At 44.7% G+C, this 21,626-nt stretch overlaps 1 protein-coding gene across 6 annotated transcripts in view; it reads left to right on the top strand.

The window, feature by feature from the left end:
* The window catches only part of SLC43A2 (solute carrier family 43 member 2), a 46,510-nt gene that overhangs the window by 6,646 nt on the left and 18,238 nt on the right, over positions 1–21,626 (top strand). For all 6 annotated transcript variants that reach the window (XM_034752375.1, XM_034752380.1, XM_034752378.1 and 3 more), the window contains exons 3-7: positions 6,703–6,907; positions 8,190–8,245; positions 9,311–9,387; positions 18,927–19,019; positions 21,061–21,194. In XM_034752375.1, coding sequence (XP_034608266.1) covers positions 6,703–6,907; positions 8,190–8,245; positions 9,311–9,387; positions 18,927–19,019; positions 21,061–21,194 — 565 coding nt within the window. The remainder of the gene's footprint in view (positions 1–6,702; positions 6,908–8,189; positions 8,246–9,310; positions 9,388–18,926; positions 19,020–21,060; positions 21,195–21,626) is intronic.

The following is a 21,626-nucleotide window of genomic DNA, read 5'->3' as shown; positions in this document are numbered from 1 at the left end:
AATTCAGAAAAAGGCTGGTGTTTTTCATAGCAGAAATCCTTCCAGGTATGATATAGATCTCCATCCAGATGCTCTGCCAAGTGGGAGACTATGGATTCCTTGGTAGCCTTATTTAAAAAAGGAAATTGGGGAGGAATTCCTGAAAAAGTAAGAGAATCAAAATAACAAACTATTTAGGCCAGGTCTACACTATAAACTTGCATCAGTATAACTGTCACTCAGGGCTGTAAAAAGTCCACACCCCTGAGTATCACAGTTATACCAGAGCAGTGTAGACAGCACTGTGTCGACAGGAGGGCTTCTCCCATTGACGTAGCTACTGCCTCTCATGGAGGTGGATTAACTCTGACAGGAGAGTTTCTCCCACTGGCAGAATAGTCGTATCTTCACTGAAGCACTACAGCAATGCAGCTGTGCTGGTGCAGCATGTTAAGTATAGAACTGTCTTAAGACAGAGAGTGCTGTGATGAGGCGGGTGAGTGGAGGACTCCGGTCCTGGGCTAGATGCCATCCTTGGGCACTTTCTGGGAGGTGCATTTAGACTAAACTGGCTGGGAATCTGATAGTGACACTTTGCTCCACTTTTAATTTTACTATTAATTGCCCTTGAAAACGATTTGGACTTGCACTTTTCCCATTGACTGACTGCTGATTCTGCACACTCTATCTGGACGTGCAGCCTTTACTGGCAATTACTGGGGACTCTGAAGCCTGATGTGTTCAGGGCCATAACTTGCTGCATTTTTTTCTGATACGAGTTGGGAGGCTGATGTCCAAGGTCTTTGCAAGGTATATTATAACGTCCTTGAAGTTGGGAATCTGCTCACAAGGAGCAGAGATAAAGAGCTAGTTAGACAAAGGGCTGCTGAGATAGGGTTGCAGGATACCAAAAAGCTGATTTTTATCAAGTAGTAATTGAATTACAGCTTGATGGGTCTGTAATACAAAAAAGTAGAAGGAAAATGTTGCCTGTTAACTCATGTTTGGAATTTAGCACTAAACTAAAGCTGTGGAGCCCATGACGGTGAGGGTATGTCTACACTGCAAAGGAAAACCTCTGGCTGGCCTGTGACAGCCAACTTGACCTCAGGCTGCAGGGTTGTTTTATTGCTGTGTAGGCTTCCAGGCTCGGGCTGGAGCTTTGGCTATGGGACCTACAAGGTGGGAGGGTGCCAGAGCTCAGGCTTCAGCCCAGAGCCTGGTCATTTACACAACAATGAAACAGCCCCACTGTCCAACCCCCACGAGCCAGCACAGGTCGGCCTCAGGTCTCTAGTTGCTGTGTATGCATACCCACAATCTGCAGCCATGAATGGCTCTTACAAATCACACAGTTTGAAGTGACCTATTTGTGGAAATACCTGTGCCAGACATGTGACTCTGTGATCATTAATCGAATAAACATGGTAAAAGTTCCATTTGTGTGGCAATGTTCTGTTTTTATTGTTAAAGGACTTGTTATTGAAATCACAGTGCTATGGAGAAGGTGTTGGTACCATGTAACTGTCTCAGCAACACAAGATCACACTGGCGGGGTGGGAGGGAGTTTTTAAAATTTAACTTTGAAAGTCTGAATATCCAGGTGGAGGGAAATTCCATCAACTGGAAGTTCATCATAATGGTATAAGCCGACAGTGCACGGAATGGGTTGGAACACAAACTAAATTTAGGGTGTAATGCATAAAATACTAAAAAGATAAGCCAAATTCTTATGGGCATAGGAAACCCGTGTATTGCAAGTCAGTTGTTCACCCATACACAGTCCCTTCACTCTAGTTTTCTATATGGGGTGTCTGAGAAATCAAAGAAAATATGGGAAGTAAAAAACGGAAATGAGAGACGGTTGGGCACCTGACGTGTTTATAAGTATGTGTTGCAAAAGAAATCTCAGATTAGAAAGTCTGCATGTGTTGGAACCCTCCATCTCCCAGCTGTTCTTGTCTTTTCTCCCTGCCTCCAGTTCTCCTCCCCCGCCCTCCCTCCCCTCCCCCCCAAGAATTCTAAACTAGGTTGCTTGAATCTATCCTGACCCAAAAGATTTAAGACGGCAGTTACCATTGTTAGGAAGGCCAAGTTCATCCCTGGTGTACTGTTTGCTTAGGATGCATAGAAGTCAGCAAAGGGCGGTTAATGAATGACCTTCTTATGGAATACTTAACTTTTGGTCTAGGGAACCACATGCGTTTTTTTTTTTTTTTTTTTTGTGGTGGGAAGGGGAATGCAGGTCCAGAAACGACCAAATTCTGATGGGCCCTGCAGGGCTTTTGTTGCACCTGAGTTCCCTCATCCTTGAAGAGTTTAAATAATTTGAGCTGGTTCTTAGGCTGTGAGGCTGCTAACTGTTGTTCTGCAGCTGGTATTGGAGGTTCTGTAAATGGAATAACTGTTGGCTGCAATGAGTCATCTCATTATTGCTGATACTAGCTAGTTGTTTCTGTTTAACAAGGATCTGAAACTACTCTAGTGTGTAGCAGAGTTCAGGCCACATCTCTGTTCTGATATACTCAAACTGTAGCTTCCTGCACTTAGAATCATAGAATATCAGGGTTGGAAGGGACCTCAAGAGGTCATCTAGTCCAACCCCCTGCTCAAAGCAGGACCAATTCCCAACTAAATCATCCCAGCCAGGGCTTTGTCAAGCCTGACCTTAAAAACCTCCAAGGAAGGAGACTCCACCACCTCCCTAGGTAACGCATTCCAGTGTTTCAGCACCCTCCTAGTGAAATAGTTTTTCCTAATATCCAACCTGGACCTCCCCCACTGCAACTTGAGACCATTGCTCCTTGTTCGGTCATCTGCCACCACTGAGAACAGCCGAGCTCCATCCTTTTTGGAACCCCCCTTCAGGTAGTTGAAGGCTGCTATCAAATCCCCCCTCATTCTTCTCTTCTGGAGACTAAACAATCCAGTTCCCTCAGCCTCTCCTCATAAGTCATGTGCTCCAGCCCCCTAATCATTTTTGTTGCCCTCGGTTGGACTCTTTCCAATTTTTCCACATCCTTCTTGTAGTGTGGGGCCCAAAACTGGACACAGTATTCCAGATGAGGCCTCACCAATGTCGAATAAAGGGGAACGATCACGTCCCTCGATCTGCTGGCAATGCCCCTACTTATACAGCCCAAAATGCCGTTAGCCTTCTTGGCACTTCATGCTCAGGAACACCCTAAAATGTTTTTTACAAATGGGATCTGGCTGAAGAATTCAGAAAGGATGGTGTTGTCAGACCAGAGGACCCTTCTTCTCTGTAGAGTCTCACAAGAGATCGAGACTAGCACTGATAGTGCCACACAATGGTCTACATCAGGATGTGAGCTGTGTATGAGTGAGAATTGGAGTATTTGCTGTAGCCAGGTACCTAAAAGTAAATATCCAGGTTCTATTCAGGGTAAGCTCATCCTAGCTCCCTGTCATGTGATGTTGCTAATTCCTATCTGTTGACTGAGTGTGAGAGTTCGCAGGGGTACAGTGCATCTGGGGCTCTCATTATTCAATTTACTCTCCCAAATGGAAAGCCTTCAGATTGACATGCATATACTGTATACACTCGTCTATATATATATATATATATATATTTTTTTTTTTTTTTGTGTAGAAATCATTGAAAGAGTCAGGGAATAACTAGGGGCAGAGCCCCTAGTTAAACAACTTTGATTTTACTTTGTTGGGTTTTCTTTCATTGCTCTGGGCAATTCCTGTTTTTCTGCAATAAGGTGGTGTCTTAGTTTCTACATGGTATCATCAGCAGGGTCTTCCTCTGAGACGGACACAAAACCAGAAGATTTACTGAGACACAAATTGAAGTGAAGCACCCCTGCTCCCGAACATTTCTGGACGAGTGACCTGCACAGAGTCCGTTTAATCTCAGCGGGATTCTGGCCACTGTTTCCAAGACTGTGCCCCAGATTGCTGCCCTCTTTGTGTCTGCCCTTTCACACTTGTGTCCCTCTCATTGGCGTGCATGATGAGGATCCGTGTTGTAATGTTATTAGTGTTTACCCTTACAACAACAATGAATGAACCATCCTTAAAGTATTGCCTGTTCTGTTTTCTTTTCTTTTTCTCCTGAGGAGAGTTCCCTGACTGTTTGACACACACACAATCAAAAGTTATAAGGTCACTGCATTGCCAGTGTTTCTCCCACCCTCCCTCCTAGCCCACAACTAAGCACTGCAGCTGTCTTAATAGAGTGCTGACACAGGGAATTCATTTCTGTTTTGTCTAATTCTTGTTTGTCTGAGTTTAACCTTTCACCCACATCTGTTTCCTATGGCCTTATCTCTGCGAATAGCCCAAAGCATTGAGGCTCTGGGTGAAGTGACCCCTGTGTATCCCTTGCCTCCCTCACAGGAGTGTTGTAAGGCTTACAGTTTATTAAAATACCGTGAGATCCAGGAGATGGGAGTCTGGTAGGACTTGGAGCCGGTCTGCAGTATTTGCACCGAATCTGAAAATCTTTTGTGATGAACACCTCAAATGAGGGGGTGATTTCTCTGCATCAGATGTAATCACAGTGCTCCAGCAGCAATCCACCACTTCTCCATTCTGCACTTGTAGAATGGATGCTGATAGGCCCAAAAACACACAGTGGGTCATGTGGACAAAGGAACTGGACATGAAGACATGGAAAACAGGCAACAGAGGGGGGGCAGGATAAAGGCTTATAAATATTGGCATGAATAACAAAGGGGAAGAATAGGTCAAAACTTGTTGTTCCTTGCCAGGGGAAGCCTGAGACCCCATTAGTGAAAGTGCTAATGAGAGAACCTAGATGAAAAAAGGTAGAAAGACTCCAATACTTCTGGGGGGTATGTGGAGCACCTGTGCTTGTATATTAGGTATGTGCATGTAGAAGGCACTTTCACAGTCACCAAATATTGGTGTCACTGAGTATCTGTAGGTATTTGAAACCTGGAGGGTAGAGCAGAGTTTATTTCCAGTTGATACAAAGCTGGGAGTAATCATGTTGGCAGATGGAACTAAAACCATAGCTCAGACTTATAGAACTAGTTTGAACTCAATAACTACATTCTCGAAAGGTATAGAGGTTCTGGTAAGAGGGAAATATTCTAAAGCCTGACATGCAGGGTTGCCGGGCAGTGGGACCACTAGGATTAGAGAGAATGATGAAAGACCTAGATTTGGTAATGCTGAACAAAAAGGCAAATGTCCTATTCAGCTGTCTCTCACACAAGATGATTCGTTTTTTCTTGGCGCTGTTTAGATCTCACTTAAGTAATGAGTTCAGTTTTGGGCACCATTCTCATATATACTCATGCATAAAAAAAATCTCTAAACTTGTGAATGTTAAACTTTGTCAGCTGTATTTGGCAATATTTACTATCATTAAAACAGTTTGTTATTATATAGAACTTTTCTATGGTATTTGACATTGATTTTCTCCAGCTGGGGAAAGACCAAGTCCCTTGTCATGCCAACAAAGCTTACTTGACTTGAAAATTGATCCTGCCAGAAAATAGAAATATAAATTGCTGATGCACTCCTTCTATATGTTAATGAAAATGAATGCAGCACGCTTTCTTTTTAGAACTTTCTGGGAAGTTGTTGCAAGAGAATGAAAGAGCTGACGAGAGGCAGTGAAACTACTAACGTAAACAGAGATGAGCTTATGTTGAACTCCTTTTCAAACTGCCCTGATTCCATAGTTGCCATTTTGTGTAAGATAAATAACAAACTTCATTCTATTTCTATAGGGGAGTTTGCAGCTGGCATTCTTCACCTGAAGGCAAAAAAAAAAAAAAAAATCAAGAAAGAAATATGATCAATGTTTTGGACAATACAATTTGGGAGTTAAGAGAATTGAAATTTTAAAGTCTGGGGAAAGGAGAACTATCTACAGGTATATAGAGAACCCAGATGAGCCATCCTTCCCTGTCATCCAGGGAGCTTGGAAGGTTCATAACTAGAAGAACAATTGGGGCAATGGAATAAGTGGTCTTGGAGGCTGTTAAATCACCATCTTGGCGAGTCAGGCCTAAAACTAGAGATTCATCTATTGGGACTAGGCGCTGTTCTTAAACTGCTCCTATCACAGTGCAGGGAGTTGAGGTGACATAGCTCATCTGAATGTCAGGCTTTCAAATGATTGTTCTAGACCAGGGGTAGGCAACCTATGGCACTCATGCCGAAGGCGGCACGTGAACTGATTTTCAGTGGCACTCACACTGCCCTGGTCCTGGCCAGCGGTCCGGGGAGCTCTGCATTTTAATTTAATTTTAAATGAAGCTTCTTAAACATTTTAAAAACCTTATTTACTTTACATAAAATAATAGTTTAGTTATATATTATAGATTCCTAGAAAGAGACCTTCTAAAAACGTTAAAATGTATTACTGGCACGCGAAACCTTAAATTAGATGGAATAAATGAAGACTCGGCACACCACTTCTGAAAGGTTGCCGACCCCTGTTCTAGACTGAGGGCTTGTCTACACAGTGACTAGAACAGAAATAATTGTATGGGTTGTAATTCACACCTCTGGTAATCTTGGTGCAAATCTGTGTGTGCACACCTTTATTCTGGATTAAGATTGGTAAATTGTCTATGTATCTAGGCAATTGTGATCTGTGCCTTTTGTTGCAACAGCCTGTGTGCAGGGCTGTTCTACCTGCCCCTCTTTTTGTAACTGGGTTTAATGTGCTGTCTTCCTCACTACACTATAACATTTCTCTTTTATCCCATATAGAGAATTTTACCACCAGCTTCGTGCATGGCAACAGGACAGAGCAGGAGGCTGTGATTCGGATCAATGGGTGGCTCATCTGCCCGGAGCAGGATGAAATGCTGAACCTGGCTTTTACCGTTGGATCCTTCTTGCTGAGTGCAATCACTCTGCCTCTTGGGATTGTCATGGACAAATATGGCCCTCGCAAACTGCGTCTGCTTGGCAGGTTGGTGTCATGAAGCCTACCAACTGTTTCAAAACTAGAAGTTAATTTTGAGTCAGAGGTTATGCTTAGTCCTCAGTTCAATAGTTTATGGCAAGCAGCTCATTCTACTCAGGTTCTCGTTTCATGCCTATCACCAGTGGATCTCATCTCCATGGTATCTGACCACTATTGTTGTCTTTGTAAAATGGATACCCGGGGGGGAAAAGCCTGTCTGCTGTTGGACTGGACTGGAAATCTCCCAGAGCTCCATCAGCCATGAACAGGATAGGTTGAGGCTGACAGGTGAACTCATTTAAATCTCCCTACAAGGAGAAGGAGATGGGACTTGCATCCATGTTCCTAGAGTCTCTGACTTCTGAATTCCCTGGGAAACAAGGTTCTGGGGGGAGAGCAGAACTATTCCACTGTGTCAGTAGGGATGGGAGTCAAGCTGATACTAAGTCAATGCCCCACCATGGTGCTAGTGGCACAGTACTGCTGAAGGTGCTATATTACACAAGAAAACAAGGTCTGTCTTGCTTGTGGTTACTAAATTATCCCATCCCACATGACTTGCAAGAACTGGATGTTACCCCATTTACTCCAGAGTTAATTGCGTATTGCCTGTCTAGAGCTTCCCTTGTGCTTTCAAGTGGCAAAGGAATATATGCATCACTTCCTGTCTCAAATTACCACGTGGAGTTGGTATTAACAGCTGCTGTGATAGAATGCAGGGGAGAAGTGGTTTATTGGGTAACTGGGTTCCAGACTGTCTAGATCTGTAAATATTCTAACTATGTGAATTGCACCTGGAACTGAGCCAGTACCATGTGCTAAGCACTGAGGGCAGGTATTTGTGCTCATTGACCTGCCTCACTTGGGAGGTGGGCAGGTGAATGCTCTTCATACAAACTGCTGCTTTACAGTAAACCAGCCTAGAGGTGACTGACGTCTGGATAGACGTGAGTAGGGCCATGTCATAGGGGAAGGTGGTTGCAGTCTCCTTGTCTTATGCAGATGATGGGACACTGACACTGCCTGAAAATTCAGAACCTGTTAGGACTTTTGCATTGGGAAGGGTTGACTCTTCAATACCCATGGAAGGTGCATGTAGAACTTTCACCTATTACTCTAGATTTTTGTCTCCAAACCATCGGCATCCCTTCCATCTTATCCAGATTCTGCTTCAGCCAATTAACTCTCAAAGTCTCCGCCTTAGCCAGGCACTGAGACTGCGGAGACAGTGTAACTTATCTATAGTAGGCTTTCTTACATGTGGTTAAAGGCTTCAATTCTGTTTCAGTGCCTGCTTTGCTGTGTCCTGTGTGATGATTGCATATGGAGCTAGTAACCCAAATTGTAAGTACTGAGCTCTGTGGACTCTATTGAAAGGGCCTTGGGGTTGTTATACTTTTCAGCTAGGTTCAGCTAGTAACTGGGGGCTGTAGTGTGCAGAGAACACTAAAATAAGGGCACATACTCTGATTATAGTGTCCTCAGCGAGCTAAAGAGATCACCCCCAAGAAGTACAGCACAAACTTTGCTTATTGCCTACTGGGAGGGTGCAGGGGCTCAAAGGCAGGCCCAGCTCCTCTTGCAAGCACTGATGGGAATGCAGCCAGGGTCCCATACTGCAAGAATCCTGTGAGCAAAAAGTTCAAAAAAAACTGCCACCTGCTTTGTGTCACGTATAAAGTATAATAATCTTGCACTGCAGACCAGGCCTGCCAGTGACAAGTGAGATACAGAGCCCCATGGTGTGTTGAGGGGGCATTAAGCTTGGTCTCCAGAGGGAAGATTTTGGGTGTGCTGCTTGAACAGTCCCTTGCTTAGCAGTATCAAAGGTGGCTTTGAGGCAGCTGTCTTTCCCAGCTTCACTCTTTTGCCAGAGTGAAGGTGCCTCAGCAGTGGTGAGCTCACAGTGAGAAATTTTAAGAAAAAAAAGTTGAAAGGTTCCTCCAGAATTAAGAGGTGGGCAGTAACCAATGCTGACTGTTCAGGGCTTCCCCAGCCCCAGGATAAATATAGCCGTATCCTCTAGCTGAGATAGTGAGGTGGTCCCTGGAGCCCAGTTCTAAAAAGTAAATTTTTCTTTTGAGACCAATGTTGACCAATGAGACAGTTCAGAGGGGCGGGAGGAGAAGAGACCTTGGACTCCCACACATCCCAGAGAAAAAACTAGTGTCCATGGCTCTACAAACTGATGCCCACACTGAATTCTGATTCTCCTAGTACCTGAACGTCTTTCCCTGTGACCTTGGCTTAGAATGAACAGTGTGGAGCTAGAATGAGCCAGTTTGGAAGGAATCTTTCATTCTGTGCAGGGCATTGGCTCAGTCCTTGCCAAAATTCTACTTGTTGGAACCAGGATTTTTGGGGACACTGTGATTCCATCCAGTAAATGCTCTTGTTTTTCCACTGCAGCACTGTCAGTGCTGATCTTCATCTCACTGTCTCTGAATGGCTTTGGTGGAATGTGCATGACCTTTACCTCACTTACGGTAAGTGAAGAGAGTTATTACGTGAGCAATTGTGAATCTGCCCTCCCTTCATTTATCCTCTTTGGCCTCCACCCCACAACTCTTTGCAAGGCCCCATATATAGGGAATAGGGAGATCTTATTTCCCCCTTATCTAGCTCAGTGATTCTCAAACTTTTGTATTGGTGACCGCTTTCACACAGAGAGCCCCCCCCCACCCTTATAAATTAAAAACACATTTAAGCTGGAGGCAAAACGGGGTTTGGAGGTGAAGGGTAACCACTTGTGACCCCCATGTAATAACCTTACAACCCCCTGAGGGGTCATGACCCCAGTTTGAGAACCCCTGATATAGCTGGTGAGCTGAACTGGCAGGAAGGTGCCAAATGGATCCTTCATTTGCTGAGTTGAACAGATTCATGCTCACCTGTATTTTTGATACGAATGGGGTAGTTGGCCTATGATTCTTCTATTTGAAAAGCTTGATATTGGATGGTTAGCCCAGGGCTCACCTGTCCCTTACCAGTGGGGATAGTTGGTGAGAGGGAAGCGAAGGCTCTTTTCCGTACTTTGAGCCAGATTCTGCATTCACTTACACATGTGCAATGCAGCTGACTGAAGGAGAGCCCACATGTAATGCACTGAATTTAGCTCTAGCTTACTCTTAGGAGAAAGTGGAGGGGCACAAGGCTCTTGAAAGCTGAAGGATGTAGTGAAATCTTGGGCAGGAAGGTGGGGAAGTACTGTTCTTTTGTAAATGGCAGATACTACTGTTTGTAATGCTGCATTGACCAACAACAAGCAATTAACAGCATAGGCTGTTCTGAGGTGGGGGACAAGTACTGGTACAAACCAGTTCCTTTTGAGCATGGCTGGGTGACTTTTTTTCTCCTTAGATAGGGAAGGAGAGTTCCTTGGCACAAAGGGCTTTGCCCTTTTATATGGATGAGAATTACTCCAAGATGCTGACAGACTTTTTCTTGGAAGTGCTGAGCTGTTCAAATGTGCCCAGCCCAGCTCCATCTGTGCAGCGTACTTATGTCTGTTTACTCAGTCCATTGACTGGAGCACAAACATCGACCAGTGACTAAGTCTGCTGCCTCTCTGCATTTTGGGGCTCTTGTTGCTTAGAGATGGGAGCAGATGCAGCAGAATTGATTTTTCACCTCATTACTCTTACCCTTGTTCGTGTGGCTGGAACTAGGTGTTCCGAGTTGAACATCTCTCAGAAAGCGGCTTGCTAAGCCGTTGTATCACCTGTTCGGATCCAGCTCACTTTCGCCTTGTTTCTAAATTTCTCTCTAACCTGTGGGTTACACACAGGCAAGTTCCTGTGAATTGTCATGGGCAGAGGCTGAATTTGGAGGCTGTTGTATGTATTGTAATGTCAGAATTGTGGCAGCTGCTTTAGATAGCAAGTAAAGTTAGAGTCCAAAAGATTAAAAAATGTGTATAAAGCCAGGCTTCTAAATTATCTGAAAACCCTGCCTGTGGCCCTGGACCCAACGAGTGTGCAGGGTAAATGGAGTATGACACAGGCAGAACATAAGGAGACAAACAGCTAGGAGGGGCCCATGAATAAGCCTGTGAGGCTACTAAGGTGACTCATATCATGTTAGTGTCAAGGGTGGTGGCTTTCTAACTTTGTGTTTATCTGGGTCGCTATTGGAGAGATTGTAGGATCTGAAGGAGGAGATGGAGGTCGCATACTATATGGGAGAGGCTGTGTGTGGAGAAGGCAGAGTCCCCGTATGCAGGCATCTTTAACTGTGTCTTTCCTGACGTTCTGTCTGACTAGCAATGAAAATTCCACACATGGTCCCTCTTATACTGAAATAATGTAACTGGGTGAGGCCTGGGGAGAACTGCAGGAGCTGTGCTCCTCTCTGGCAGCTGAGCTCAGACTTATTGCAGTGCACTTCGGTAATAATAAACCGAGCTGCCACACAGGTAGGCTGACAGCAGGTCTCCCTTATGCACTCCTCTGCTTCTTTCAAGTTCCTCCCCACATGGCCAAATTTAAAGTACTCTTAGAGGGTGCATGAGAGTGGTCTGCAGCTCTGAGTCTGATCTAGAGCAGAATCCACTTTCACTCGTAAGTGGGGCTAGGTCTGTGATGCAATGTCAGAGCACTGGGGAATGCTATAGGCGCTTAGATATGAATGTCATGGTTGCAAGTGGATGTGCTCTGAGACTTATGAATTGCAGGTAATAGGATACTTTTCTGCTTGGTGTTGCCACTCTATAATACAGCAAGTGAGCATTTCATGTGTCTATAGCTTTTCATAGAAAGAGAAATACAGCAGCCTATTAATACCTTCATCACTGCAAATGAGAACAGAAGCAATAAGGAATCTGGTCTTCAGAGGTGAAGGTAAAGCCTTATAAGAATAAAGATTAGAATCTGAAACAGTTCTAAAAGTAACTGTTAGTAAACCTGTGTGATTGCCAGTACCCGTCTGGACTGAGCTTGCACCCAGAGTTGTGACTTGGGCAGTGGTCTTCAGAGTTCTTTTGTATGACAGTTTATCTCAGCAGGAGACCCATGTTGTGGCCACAGGTCCAGCGTTTCAAAACTTGTCTCTAACTTTGCACCAGTGTCTTTATGCCCCCAAACTTGCATTTCCATGCATAGCTCGGGGAGTTAGACATCAGGCTGATTTGCCTGCATAAATTCTTTTTTGGGCATGTAACATGTTACATACACAGTGTAGATACTCTACATAATGAGAAGGGAATTTAGAGGTGAGCGGGAAACAATGAGACTGACATGAGCTTTAGGTAAGGAGACCTGAAGAACTTGACATTCATTGCCCAAAGTCCAGATGCTGCTGCACTAATGTCTCCAGTCCTAATGAATTTAATGTGGTGTGAGGAGCCCATTCTGGCTGGTATAGGAACTAACTGCTGAGTGTGCAGATGTTTGTGTATGTAAGTTCTGAGGAAAAAAACAAAGTGACTTCACCTCCTCCTCCAATTGCAATGACGTGTAGTGCTGCTTTGGTTGGGAGTGCAAATTCTAGGGGCCTCACCCTCTGCTGCGAGCGCTAATTCTGTGCAGCCAGAGTTCTGATGAAGGTTGCTACTTTATTTTTATATATTAAAAAGGCAGTGGATGGAAACTTGGCAAGATGAGGTTTTTATTCAGACTCTAGCTGCTCAAAGGAGTGGATCCTTTGTGGTGATGCTGATGAGGTTTCCAACCCTTACAAGATGGGTCACAGGTATTGAGCTATGAGTTGCTTGTTTGCTCGGGTTGTGGCTCCACCCTTATCGACTCCAGCCAATGGGTGGAACCCCACCTGGGTGCATAAAGATACTATCTGTCCTCAAATGTGTGTGGGTCAGGCACCCTCCTTGTTACCCTTAGTCCTGGAGAAGTGAGTTGGTCCTACCTGTCAGCTGTGGTAGAGGGTGAAGCTTGTCCATGATGCTTGAGGAAGGATGGTGCATATGAACAGCTGTGTCAGGGCAAAGGGGGATAAGATGGGGGACCCTGTGTATGAAATTTGTCTCCTAATTCTGAAGCCTTCTCTGTTACAAAGCCTTGGGATGTAATACACAAATGGCAGCTGTATAGTGCCTGATAAGCTAATGTCTGAGCCTGCTCAATCCGTGTTTTCTGGATGTCCTGAGCTGCAGGGCTGACAGGTTGGGGCAGAGAGCGGGAGGGCAGCAATGGCTTGTGATGGTGTCCTCAGTTCTGGGAAGGTGGTCAGACAGACTCTGCCTGTTCCAGTGCAATGCAGAGATCTCCAGCGAGCGACTTGGACTTAGCCATCGTAAGCAGGCATTTGTAAATGGACACAGAGCAATCTGTGCTGGTGGCTGATCAGACCACAACACAGGAACCTAAGAGCACAGGGAGCTCCAGCCCAACTACTCTGCCCAGAGAGATAAACATATGTGATAAATTACCATAGAGGGCCTTTTCTAGATTCTAGCAGGGAACATCAAGAAGGAAAATAGCTGCATTTTAAAATGAGACCAGGATAGAAAACAAGCTTGTGCCCCTTGCTGCTGTTCCTTCATGGGGAAGGGCAGCCTTGTAGTGTGTGTTTATTACTAAGCAGTATTCAGAATATCAAGTTGTTGGGGGTTTTTTTTCTGGAGAAGTGGAACTGGAACTTCCCCTGGCCTTGATGAAATGATACTTTCATAGTGAACATTTCCCATGGGCTTGGAAGGAGTTCAAATTAAATAGCTATTAACAGAAAACCAAGTTTAGACATTGACTAAAATGCCTTTTCCCAGATGCTCAGATTTCAGTCTCTTGGGATTTCCCACTAATTCTCTCCAGTCGTCCCAGCAAAAACCAGGAAGTCAGAGCTTTTATTTCTAATTTAAAAAAATAAATAAATAAAAGAAAAAATTACCCTAAAACCCAAGCATACACAGCCCTGTCCTGCCACATTCCTATACTATGAGGATGCAAGAAGATCCAAACATGCTTTTCTTTCTTTTTATTTGTAGCTCTTCTTTACATGGAGAAGTCTCAGTATTGCAACCCCAAGCATTCAAAACATGTCAGCCTTTAATCATAAGGTCACATATACAGAATGGGGACTACATCTTGAAAAGTGGTTAACTCTTAAAGGGACATAGAGGTCATGGTGGCAACTGGCTGAATATGGGCTCTCAGTGCTAAGAGGCACAATCGTTGGTTGCTTAAGCAGAGGAGTGTAGTATATAGGAGTAGGTAGGTGGCTTTTGCCACTGCATACAGCATCAGTGAGACCGTGACTGGAATACTGTGCCCAGTTTGGGTATCCACACATCAGGATTAGAAAGGGTTTAGAAATGAGGTACAAGAATGATTCTGGATCTGGAAACTCTCTTGTATGATGGGAGAAGCTCAACATATTTAGCTTATCCAAGAGAAGGTAAAGAGGTGACATGATCACTGTCATTCGTATCTATGTGAGGAAAGTATTTCTGATAGTGGAGGGCCCTTCAATCTTGCAGAAAATGCGTAACAAAATCCAGTGGCTGGAAGCTGAGACGCTGCACAAATCCAGATTAGAAATCAGGTGCGAAATGTTAATGGTGAGGGTGATTTACTTTGCAATGTGGTGGATTCTCTGTCACTTGGAATCTTTAAATCAAGATTCTTTCTTTCTAAGATGTGCTGTAACTCAGCCAGAATTTAGGGCTTGATGCAGAAAGTGCTGGATGAAATTCTCTGGCCTGTTATGCAGGAGATCAGACTAGATGAAACTGTCCCTTATAGCCTTGAAAATATGTGAAAAATAATAAAATTTTGGGTCTGTCTGCCTTTTTATGGTTCACTTTTTCAAGTCTCTTCTGCAACCATGAGAGCTAGAAAATAATTTTATTTCTTTTAAATAATGAAAGCTCCTGATTGTGTAACTGCCTGTTCCTAGTAGCTGGAGCTTTAAGAAAAACACCTAACATCGAGAGTTGGCAACACTGATGGGGAAACAGGATATGGAAGGAGGATAGCACAAGTGCCCTTTTCCTGGTCTATTTTGAAGGTTTTCCTTCTAGGATCAGTTCTTCCTTCCCCTCCCCAGTCCCCCTCTTCTCGTCCCCCTCCCCCCAAATCTCAGGTTCAGATAATCAGGTGGTCAGGGCCAACAGTTGGGGCCAGGTTTTCTAGAGAGTTCGTCCAAATATGCTGAACTCTTTTGAAAATCAGCTATTTATTTTAGTATCTAAATGGGAGCGGTGTTCTTTGGAAAGTGAGCCTTTCTCAAAATTCTGCCCTAATGCGGAGAGGAGCACAGGTCCTGCCTTCCCTCCTTGCCATAAAAAGACTTGGATGTGATGGCAAAGGCTATTTTTTTTTTTTTTTTTTTTTTTTTTTTTTTTTTTTTTTTGCATCTTCAGGCACATTACTAAAAATTGCCACCAACCACTATGGCTGAAGTGTCACCTAGGTTTGAGTCTTGCTTCTACGCTGTGTGAAAAAGGCTCTTTGTGTGATCTCTGTGGCTTTGAAAGAAAACCAAGCCATGAAGCAGCTGTGTTTGTGGAGTACTTGCCCTGCTCCAAGCCCTTCCCCCAGCAGCTGTTGTAATTCTGTAGGCTTATTTAGGTTTAGGGTATTACTGAGTTTAAATAAACAGAAGCTGAATTCCCTGGCTGGTGACAAAGACCAGCTTCTTTCTAGAGTAAGACAGAGAGGTTACAGTGTGACAAGTGTTGTGTTGTGGTGCAGATTTAGGCCACCACACCCAGAGTTGGAATTTCATGCCAGGGAAGAGATTGCTTTATATGTTTCCAATGCACACCTCCCTAAGACAGCTGTCCCGGATGCAGGTATCTGGGTGTCGGCATGTCCTACTGTAGAACATTGCAGCATACCCTGCTGCCGCCAAGTTGTTTTCTTAGGGCTCCCCAAAGTAGAGGAAGGACTAGTCCACATTAGAAGTGCTACATGGCGCAGCTGCAGCACGTCTGGTGAAGATGCTCTTTGCCAGTGGTCACCAACCCATAGATCGCGATCGACTGGTCAATCCTGGAGCCTCTGACAGTCAATTGCAATCTCTGGTCACTAAAGTCTGGCGGTGCAGCAGGGCTAAGGCAGGCTCCCTGCCTGCCCTGGCCTCACACTGCTCCCGGAAGCGGCCAGCATGCCCCTGGGGGGCGGTAGGAGTCCCCATGCACTGCTCCTGCCTGCAAGCACCGTCCCTACAGCTCCCGTTGGCTGGGAACAGCGGCCAATGGGGTCTTTGGGGGCAGTGCTGCCAGGGGCCATAGGGACGTGCTGGCTGCTTCTGGGAGCAATGGGGCCAGGGCAGGCAGGGAGCCTGCCTTCGCTCTGCTGCACCAGCAACCGGTAGCTGCTCGAGGTAAGTGCTGCCTGGTGGGATCCCAGAGCCTGCACCCCTCCCACACCCCAGCCCTGAGCCCCCTCCTGTACCCCAAACCTCCAGCCCTGAGCCCTCTCCCAGAGCCAGCACCCCATACCCCTTCTTGCACCCCAACCCCATGCCCCAGGCTCCACCTAGAACTCTCTCCCACACTCCGAACCCCTCGGCCTCAGCCCAGAGCCTGCACCCCCCTCCCGAACCCCAATCCCCTGCTCCAACCTGATGAAAGTGAGGGTAGGGGAGAGTGAAAGACGGAGGGTGGGGGGATAGAGTGAGCAGGGCGGGGCCTTGGGGAAGGGGTGGGGTAGATCCTGGGTTGCACTTAAATTAAAAGTGATCTTGTGCGTAAAAAGGTGGGAGATTACTGCTCTATGCTGACGGGAGAGAGCTCTTCCATCAACATAATAAATCCACCTCCATGAGAGGTGGTAGCTTCTCCCACCGACATAGCTCTGTTCACACAGGTGCTTAGGTCGGTGTAATTTACGTCGCTCAGGGAAATGGCTTATTCACTGAGCAACGTAAGTTATACCAAAGTAAGTGGTAATATAGGCCTGGCCTAAATCTCTAAATATCATAACTGCTGCTCCTGCTCTGGGATGATTCAAGGACCTGAGATGCATTCCATACGAAAGTTTGTAATGAGAAATAACCATGACAAATAACTGAGCCAGATGAAACTTCCAGAGCGTTCCTGACTGAGAAACACTTACAGGAGTACTTCAGAATGTAAACAGGCAGGAGATCCTGCCTTGGCACAGACTGGCATGCCTGCTTTATTACTGGGAAAAATTGATTTGTTTTCCTACTGTAGCACGTGTATGTGAGAGCTGGTCTCTTCAGGTTCAGTCTAATTTTTCCCAGCTCAGCAAGGTCCATAAACAGCAAATAAAATAATAATATTGCTTTATTTATCAGTCTTAGATGTGGACAACTGTATGTGTCTGTGGGTGTCAGCTAAGGCCTCTGTTTAACATGTTAATGATGCCATTTTAATCTCTGAGCTCATTTTGAGATGAAAATTGGAAAAGCCGCTCTACTTGGTGCAGAAGTTCTGCCTGTTTATAAGCTGCAGGAAAGAACCAATTTTAGAGACTTCCCAGCACCCCTCTGATTTGAGTGATTCTTTTTTTGAATCCAAGCTCACAGGTTATTAGTAATGGGGACTCATCCCTTTCTGGCTATTTAAAATATTGGTGGTGGTTCTTCTCCATGGCTCTTTTAGAGAAGATATTTTTTTCTTCTGTCCCAATTTACACTCTTCCCGCTACTCCTGGAGTGGGACACATTTTGTGAAGTAGATTCAAAAAAAGTAAATTGTATCTGGAGACTTGTCCTGCCCAGTTGTGTGCTAAGATGATGAGCTTTGTCCCAGCTGCTATTTGCGGTATGTTAATAACATGGAAGAGGACCTGTAGCAATGTATGAATTTGCAGGAACCATCAAAGAGGGAGATTGGGGCCTGGTTAGAAATGGGAGCTTGGGCTTCAGTGCAACTTGCTGAAGAAAATAGGTCTGAAAAATTATAAACTGATCATGCCCTTTTACCTGGGTACCTAGGCAACCTAAAAACATTAGAGGACACTGATCCAGGGTAGGATTTGGGATGCGGGTGGGCAGAATCTTAAACCCATCAGCATAAGGTGTTGCAGCAGTTGCATCTGCATTTTCTTTGCTTTTCTGTCATTAAGTGCATTTTTGTTAAGTGGTGATAATTAACAATTTACCGTGGATTGTGGTGGGTTCTCCATCACTGGCAATTTTTAACTCAAGATAGCATATCTTTCTAAAAGATATCCTCTAATTCAAACAGGAATTAAGTGAAGTCCTACAGCCTGTGTATACAGGAGATCAGAATAGATGATCAGTGGTCCCTTCTAGCTGTATGATCTATGAACAATTGTGGCATTGTAGAAAGTGCTGGGAATAACTCCCCTAGAGTTTGAGGGACCATGATGCAGGTAGGATGCTGAAGAATGAGAAATAATAGGTAAGTGAGTAGTGGAGATCTGTACCCTGTGGGTTGTGTGTTTTAGAGGTTGGGAGCATTATTAATCTCCCTTTTCTAGCTAATAGACAGGACCAAGGTGTATACAAATCAGAGGTGTAGAGAAAGGTGGTGAACACACAGTTTGACATGGAAACTGGTTGGAAAATAGGAGCGTGAAAGAGTGGGCAGAGGGGGAGTTAAGGACAGACACCTTTATGCAGAAGGTAATTAATGTGTGGGGAAGACCTACACCCAAAGGCAGCAAGAAAAGCTGCAGCCCTGGCCATGTTTCTTTTGGTTTACAAGCTAGTTACTGAGGGCTTTTCTACATGGGGAAATTTACTGGTATAACTATAGTGATATACTTATAATTCCCAGTATGGACACTCTTATTCTGGAATTAAAGTGCTTTTTCCAGTTTATGATATACTGGTATAATTATACTGGTAAACGTCCCTGTGTAGGCAAGCCCTGATAGGGGGAACACTAAAGGCAGCAGAGCAGATGGGCACTTTCACAGCCTCATTGCATCCCAGTGTACTGTTGCGGAAAGCCAAATAAATTCTTGAATAATTAACATTTTCTTCCATTTCCTAGATCCAGAGGCAAACATTTTTGGTGCTAGGGATTTCTCAAAGCAACCTTCTTCACTTTCTTCTTCCCATATTACAGTTTCAACAAGTTTGTTTGTTTTTTTTTCTTTCTCCTCCCACTTCCCCCCCCCCCCCCCTTCAGCTGCCAAACATGTTTGGTGATCTTCGTTCCACGTTCATTGCTCTGATGATTGGTTCCTACGCTTCCTCAGCTGTCACTTTTCCTGGAATCAAGGTGAGGATGTGGAATCCTGAGCTCTGACAAATTTGTCTCAGCAATTCTGATGTTGCTGTCTTAGGACTCCATGTTGCATGATGGTCATTAGAAAGGATGGTCCAGTGGACAGAGTACTAACCTGGGATACATGAGACCTGCGTTCATTTCCTTGTTGTGCCACAGACTTTCTGTGTGACCTTGGGAAAGTCCTTTTTTTAAATAGGGGTAATCGCCCTACCCTGCCTGACAGGAGTGTTGGGAGGATAAATACATTAAAGATTTTGAGGTGCTCAGATACCATGATAATGGAGGCCAGATACTCAGATAGGTCTATAAACTGTCCAGGATGGTTTTTAGAAGTTCTGAGATGGTTTTCAGTGAAAAGTGCACAAGTCATAGGATTATAGTGGTGTTAAAGAAATAAAAACATTTTTCCATCTTTAGTGATATAAGCAATCTCTGGAGTTGAAAAATATAAAATTTAAATTCTGGAATCCATGGGACCGATCGTAATAAAATATCAGCTTTTGATTATTTTCTTGAGGCGGCTGTGCACCTTCAGATAGTGATAGGACTAATTATAGAGTTTTGTGGAGAGCTCTGAAAGGGAAGGAGAGCCAATAAATCTGTGCTATTTAATACATAGCTTCATCCGCAGAGGCAAAATTAATATGGTTTAGCTTATATAAATCCAAGACTCTTATGGGTCTGGACAGTAGGTCAGATCAAGTTATACCAGCCATGCAGCAAAGTTCCTAATGGGTTTCCTAAGAAGATCTAGATGTAACTTCTCCATTGACTGTACAGTAACTCCTTGCTTAACATTGTGGTTATGTTCCTGAAAAATGCTACTTTAAGCAAATCCAATTTTCCCATAAGAATTAATGTAAATGGGGGGTGGGGAGGTTAGGTTCCAGGGAAATTTTTTTCGCCAGACAAAAGACTCTATTTTACAAACACAGTATAAGTTTTAAACAAACAGTTTAATACTGTATACAGCAATGATGATTGTGACGCTTGGTTGAGGTGGTGAAGTAAGAGGGTGGGATATTTCCCAGGGAATGCCTTACTGCTAAATGATGAACTAGCACTTGGCTGAGCTCTCAAGGGTTATCACGTTGTTGTTGTTAATGTAGCCTCACACTCTACAAGGCAGCACGAATGGAGGGAGGGGAGACAGCATGGCAGACAGAGACACACACGATGTGTTTGAGAGAGATGCGCAATGCCCCTTTAAGTACTCTGATCCCACTTTAAGTATATTGCCTTTTTAAGTAGATCAGCAAGTTGAGATGGTAGCTGCTGCCAGCAAGCTCCCTCGGTCCTGAGCCCTGTCGTGATAGGGTACAGGAGCAGGGGGGGGGGGGACACCCTGACATTAGCACCCCCTCTCCTCCCCCCCCCCCCCCCCCCCCCCCCCCCCCCCTGCACAGCAAGCAGGAGGCTCCCAGGAGCAGCTCCAAGGCAGAGGGCAGGAGCACACATGGCAGTGGGGGAGGGACAGCTGAACTGCCCAGCAGTTGCTAGCCTGCTGGGTGGCTGCCACACAGGGAACTTGGGGGAGCTGATGGGGGGTGGGGGTGGGGAAGGGCTGCAGGTCTACCCTGGTTCTAAGCCCCCACCATCTAGCTCCAAAGGGCTGCATTTTCTGCAAGCACTGGACAAAGCAGGCGGCTGCCAAACAATGTTATAAGGGAGCATTGTGCAACTTTAAACGAGCATGTTCTCTAATTGATCAGCAATGAAACAACCTTAACCAGGATGATTTTAAGCGAGGAGTTACTGTATTGTTTCTGACAGAGCTGGGTTTCAGTTTCAGCAGAAGCTCCTTGTTTTCTTGTAACTGATATCTTTATACAAGACGTGTGCATAAATTTGTGCAAAACTTTTGTTGTGCTTACATGATATCACAGAATTCCTTCCTTCATTAGATGTCACCTTGCAACCTTGTTTTTAAATGCCACATGATTTCCCCTCCACCTTACTCCCAAATCTACTTCAGCAAACACTAGAGCATAGGCTATCTTATGTGCTGATATTATTCTGTTGTGAATTCCAGGTTATATATGACTTTGGTGTCTCTTTCATCCTCATTCTGATTGTCTGGGCATCCTGTGCAGGACTAGTTTTCTTCAACTGTTTCTTCAACTGGCCACTGGAGCCATTCCCAGGACCAGAAGACATGGACTACACGTAAGTGTCTCCTTCTGCTCTTAGGAATATAGAAATTGCCAGACTGGATCAGTCATGGGATCCAATCTCTGAGAGAGGCTAGATCAGCTGCTTCAGAGGAAGATACATTTATTCCTAACCTTAAATATTTATGGTTGACTTCTGTCCTAAGTGTGAGGGTTTACAGCCCTTTATAAATGTTTATCCTAGCTAGTGAGACTGGATATTCAAGGAGGATGGTGTGTTCCAGCCTCTAGGACTCCCTACAGCAAACACCCTCCTAGCAGCAACTTCATTTCTCTCCTGAGGCAGTTCCAGCTCTAGCATCTTTGATGTGGCAGTAAGGCCTAGAGAGAGAGAGGTTTCTCTTTGGTATTTGGGTCCCAGGCTCTGTATGGATTTCCAGATGTTGATTTTTAACCTATAGTCAACCAACCTTCCTGCGTCCTGTGA

The sequence above is a fragment of the Trachemys scripta genome, chromosome 18 (genome assembly GCF_013100865.1).
Source record: "Trachemys scripta elegans isolate TJP31775 chromosome 18, CAS_Tse_1.0, whole genome shotgun sequence".
NCBI lineage: Eukaryota > Metazoa > Chordata > Testudines > Emydidae > Trachemys > Trachemys scripta.
This window is presented reverse-complemented; position numbering and strand designations above follow the sequence as displayed.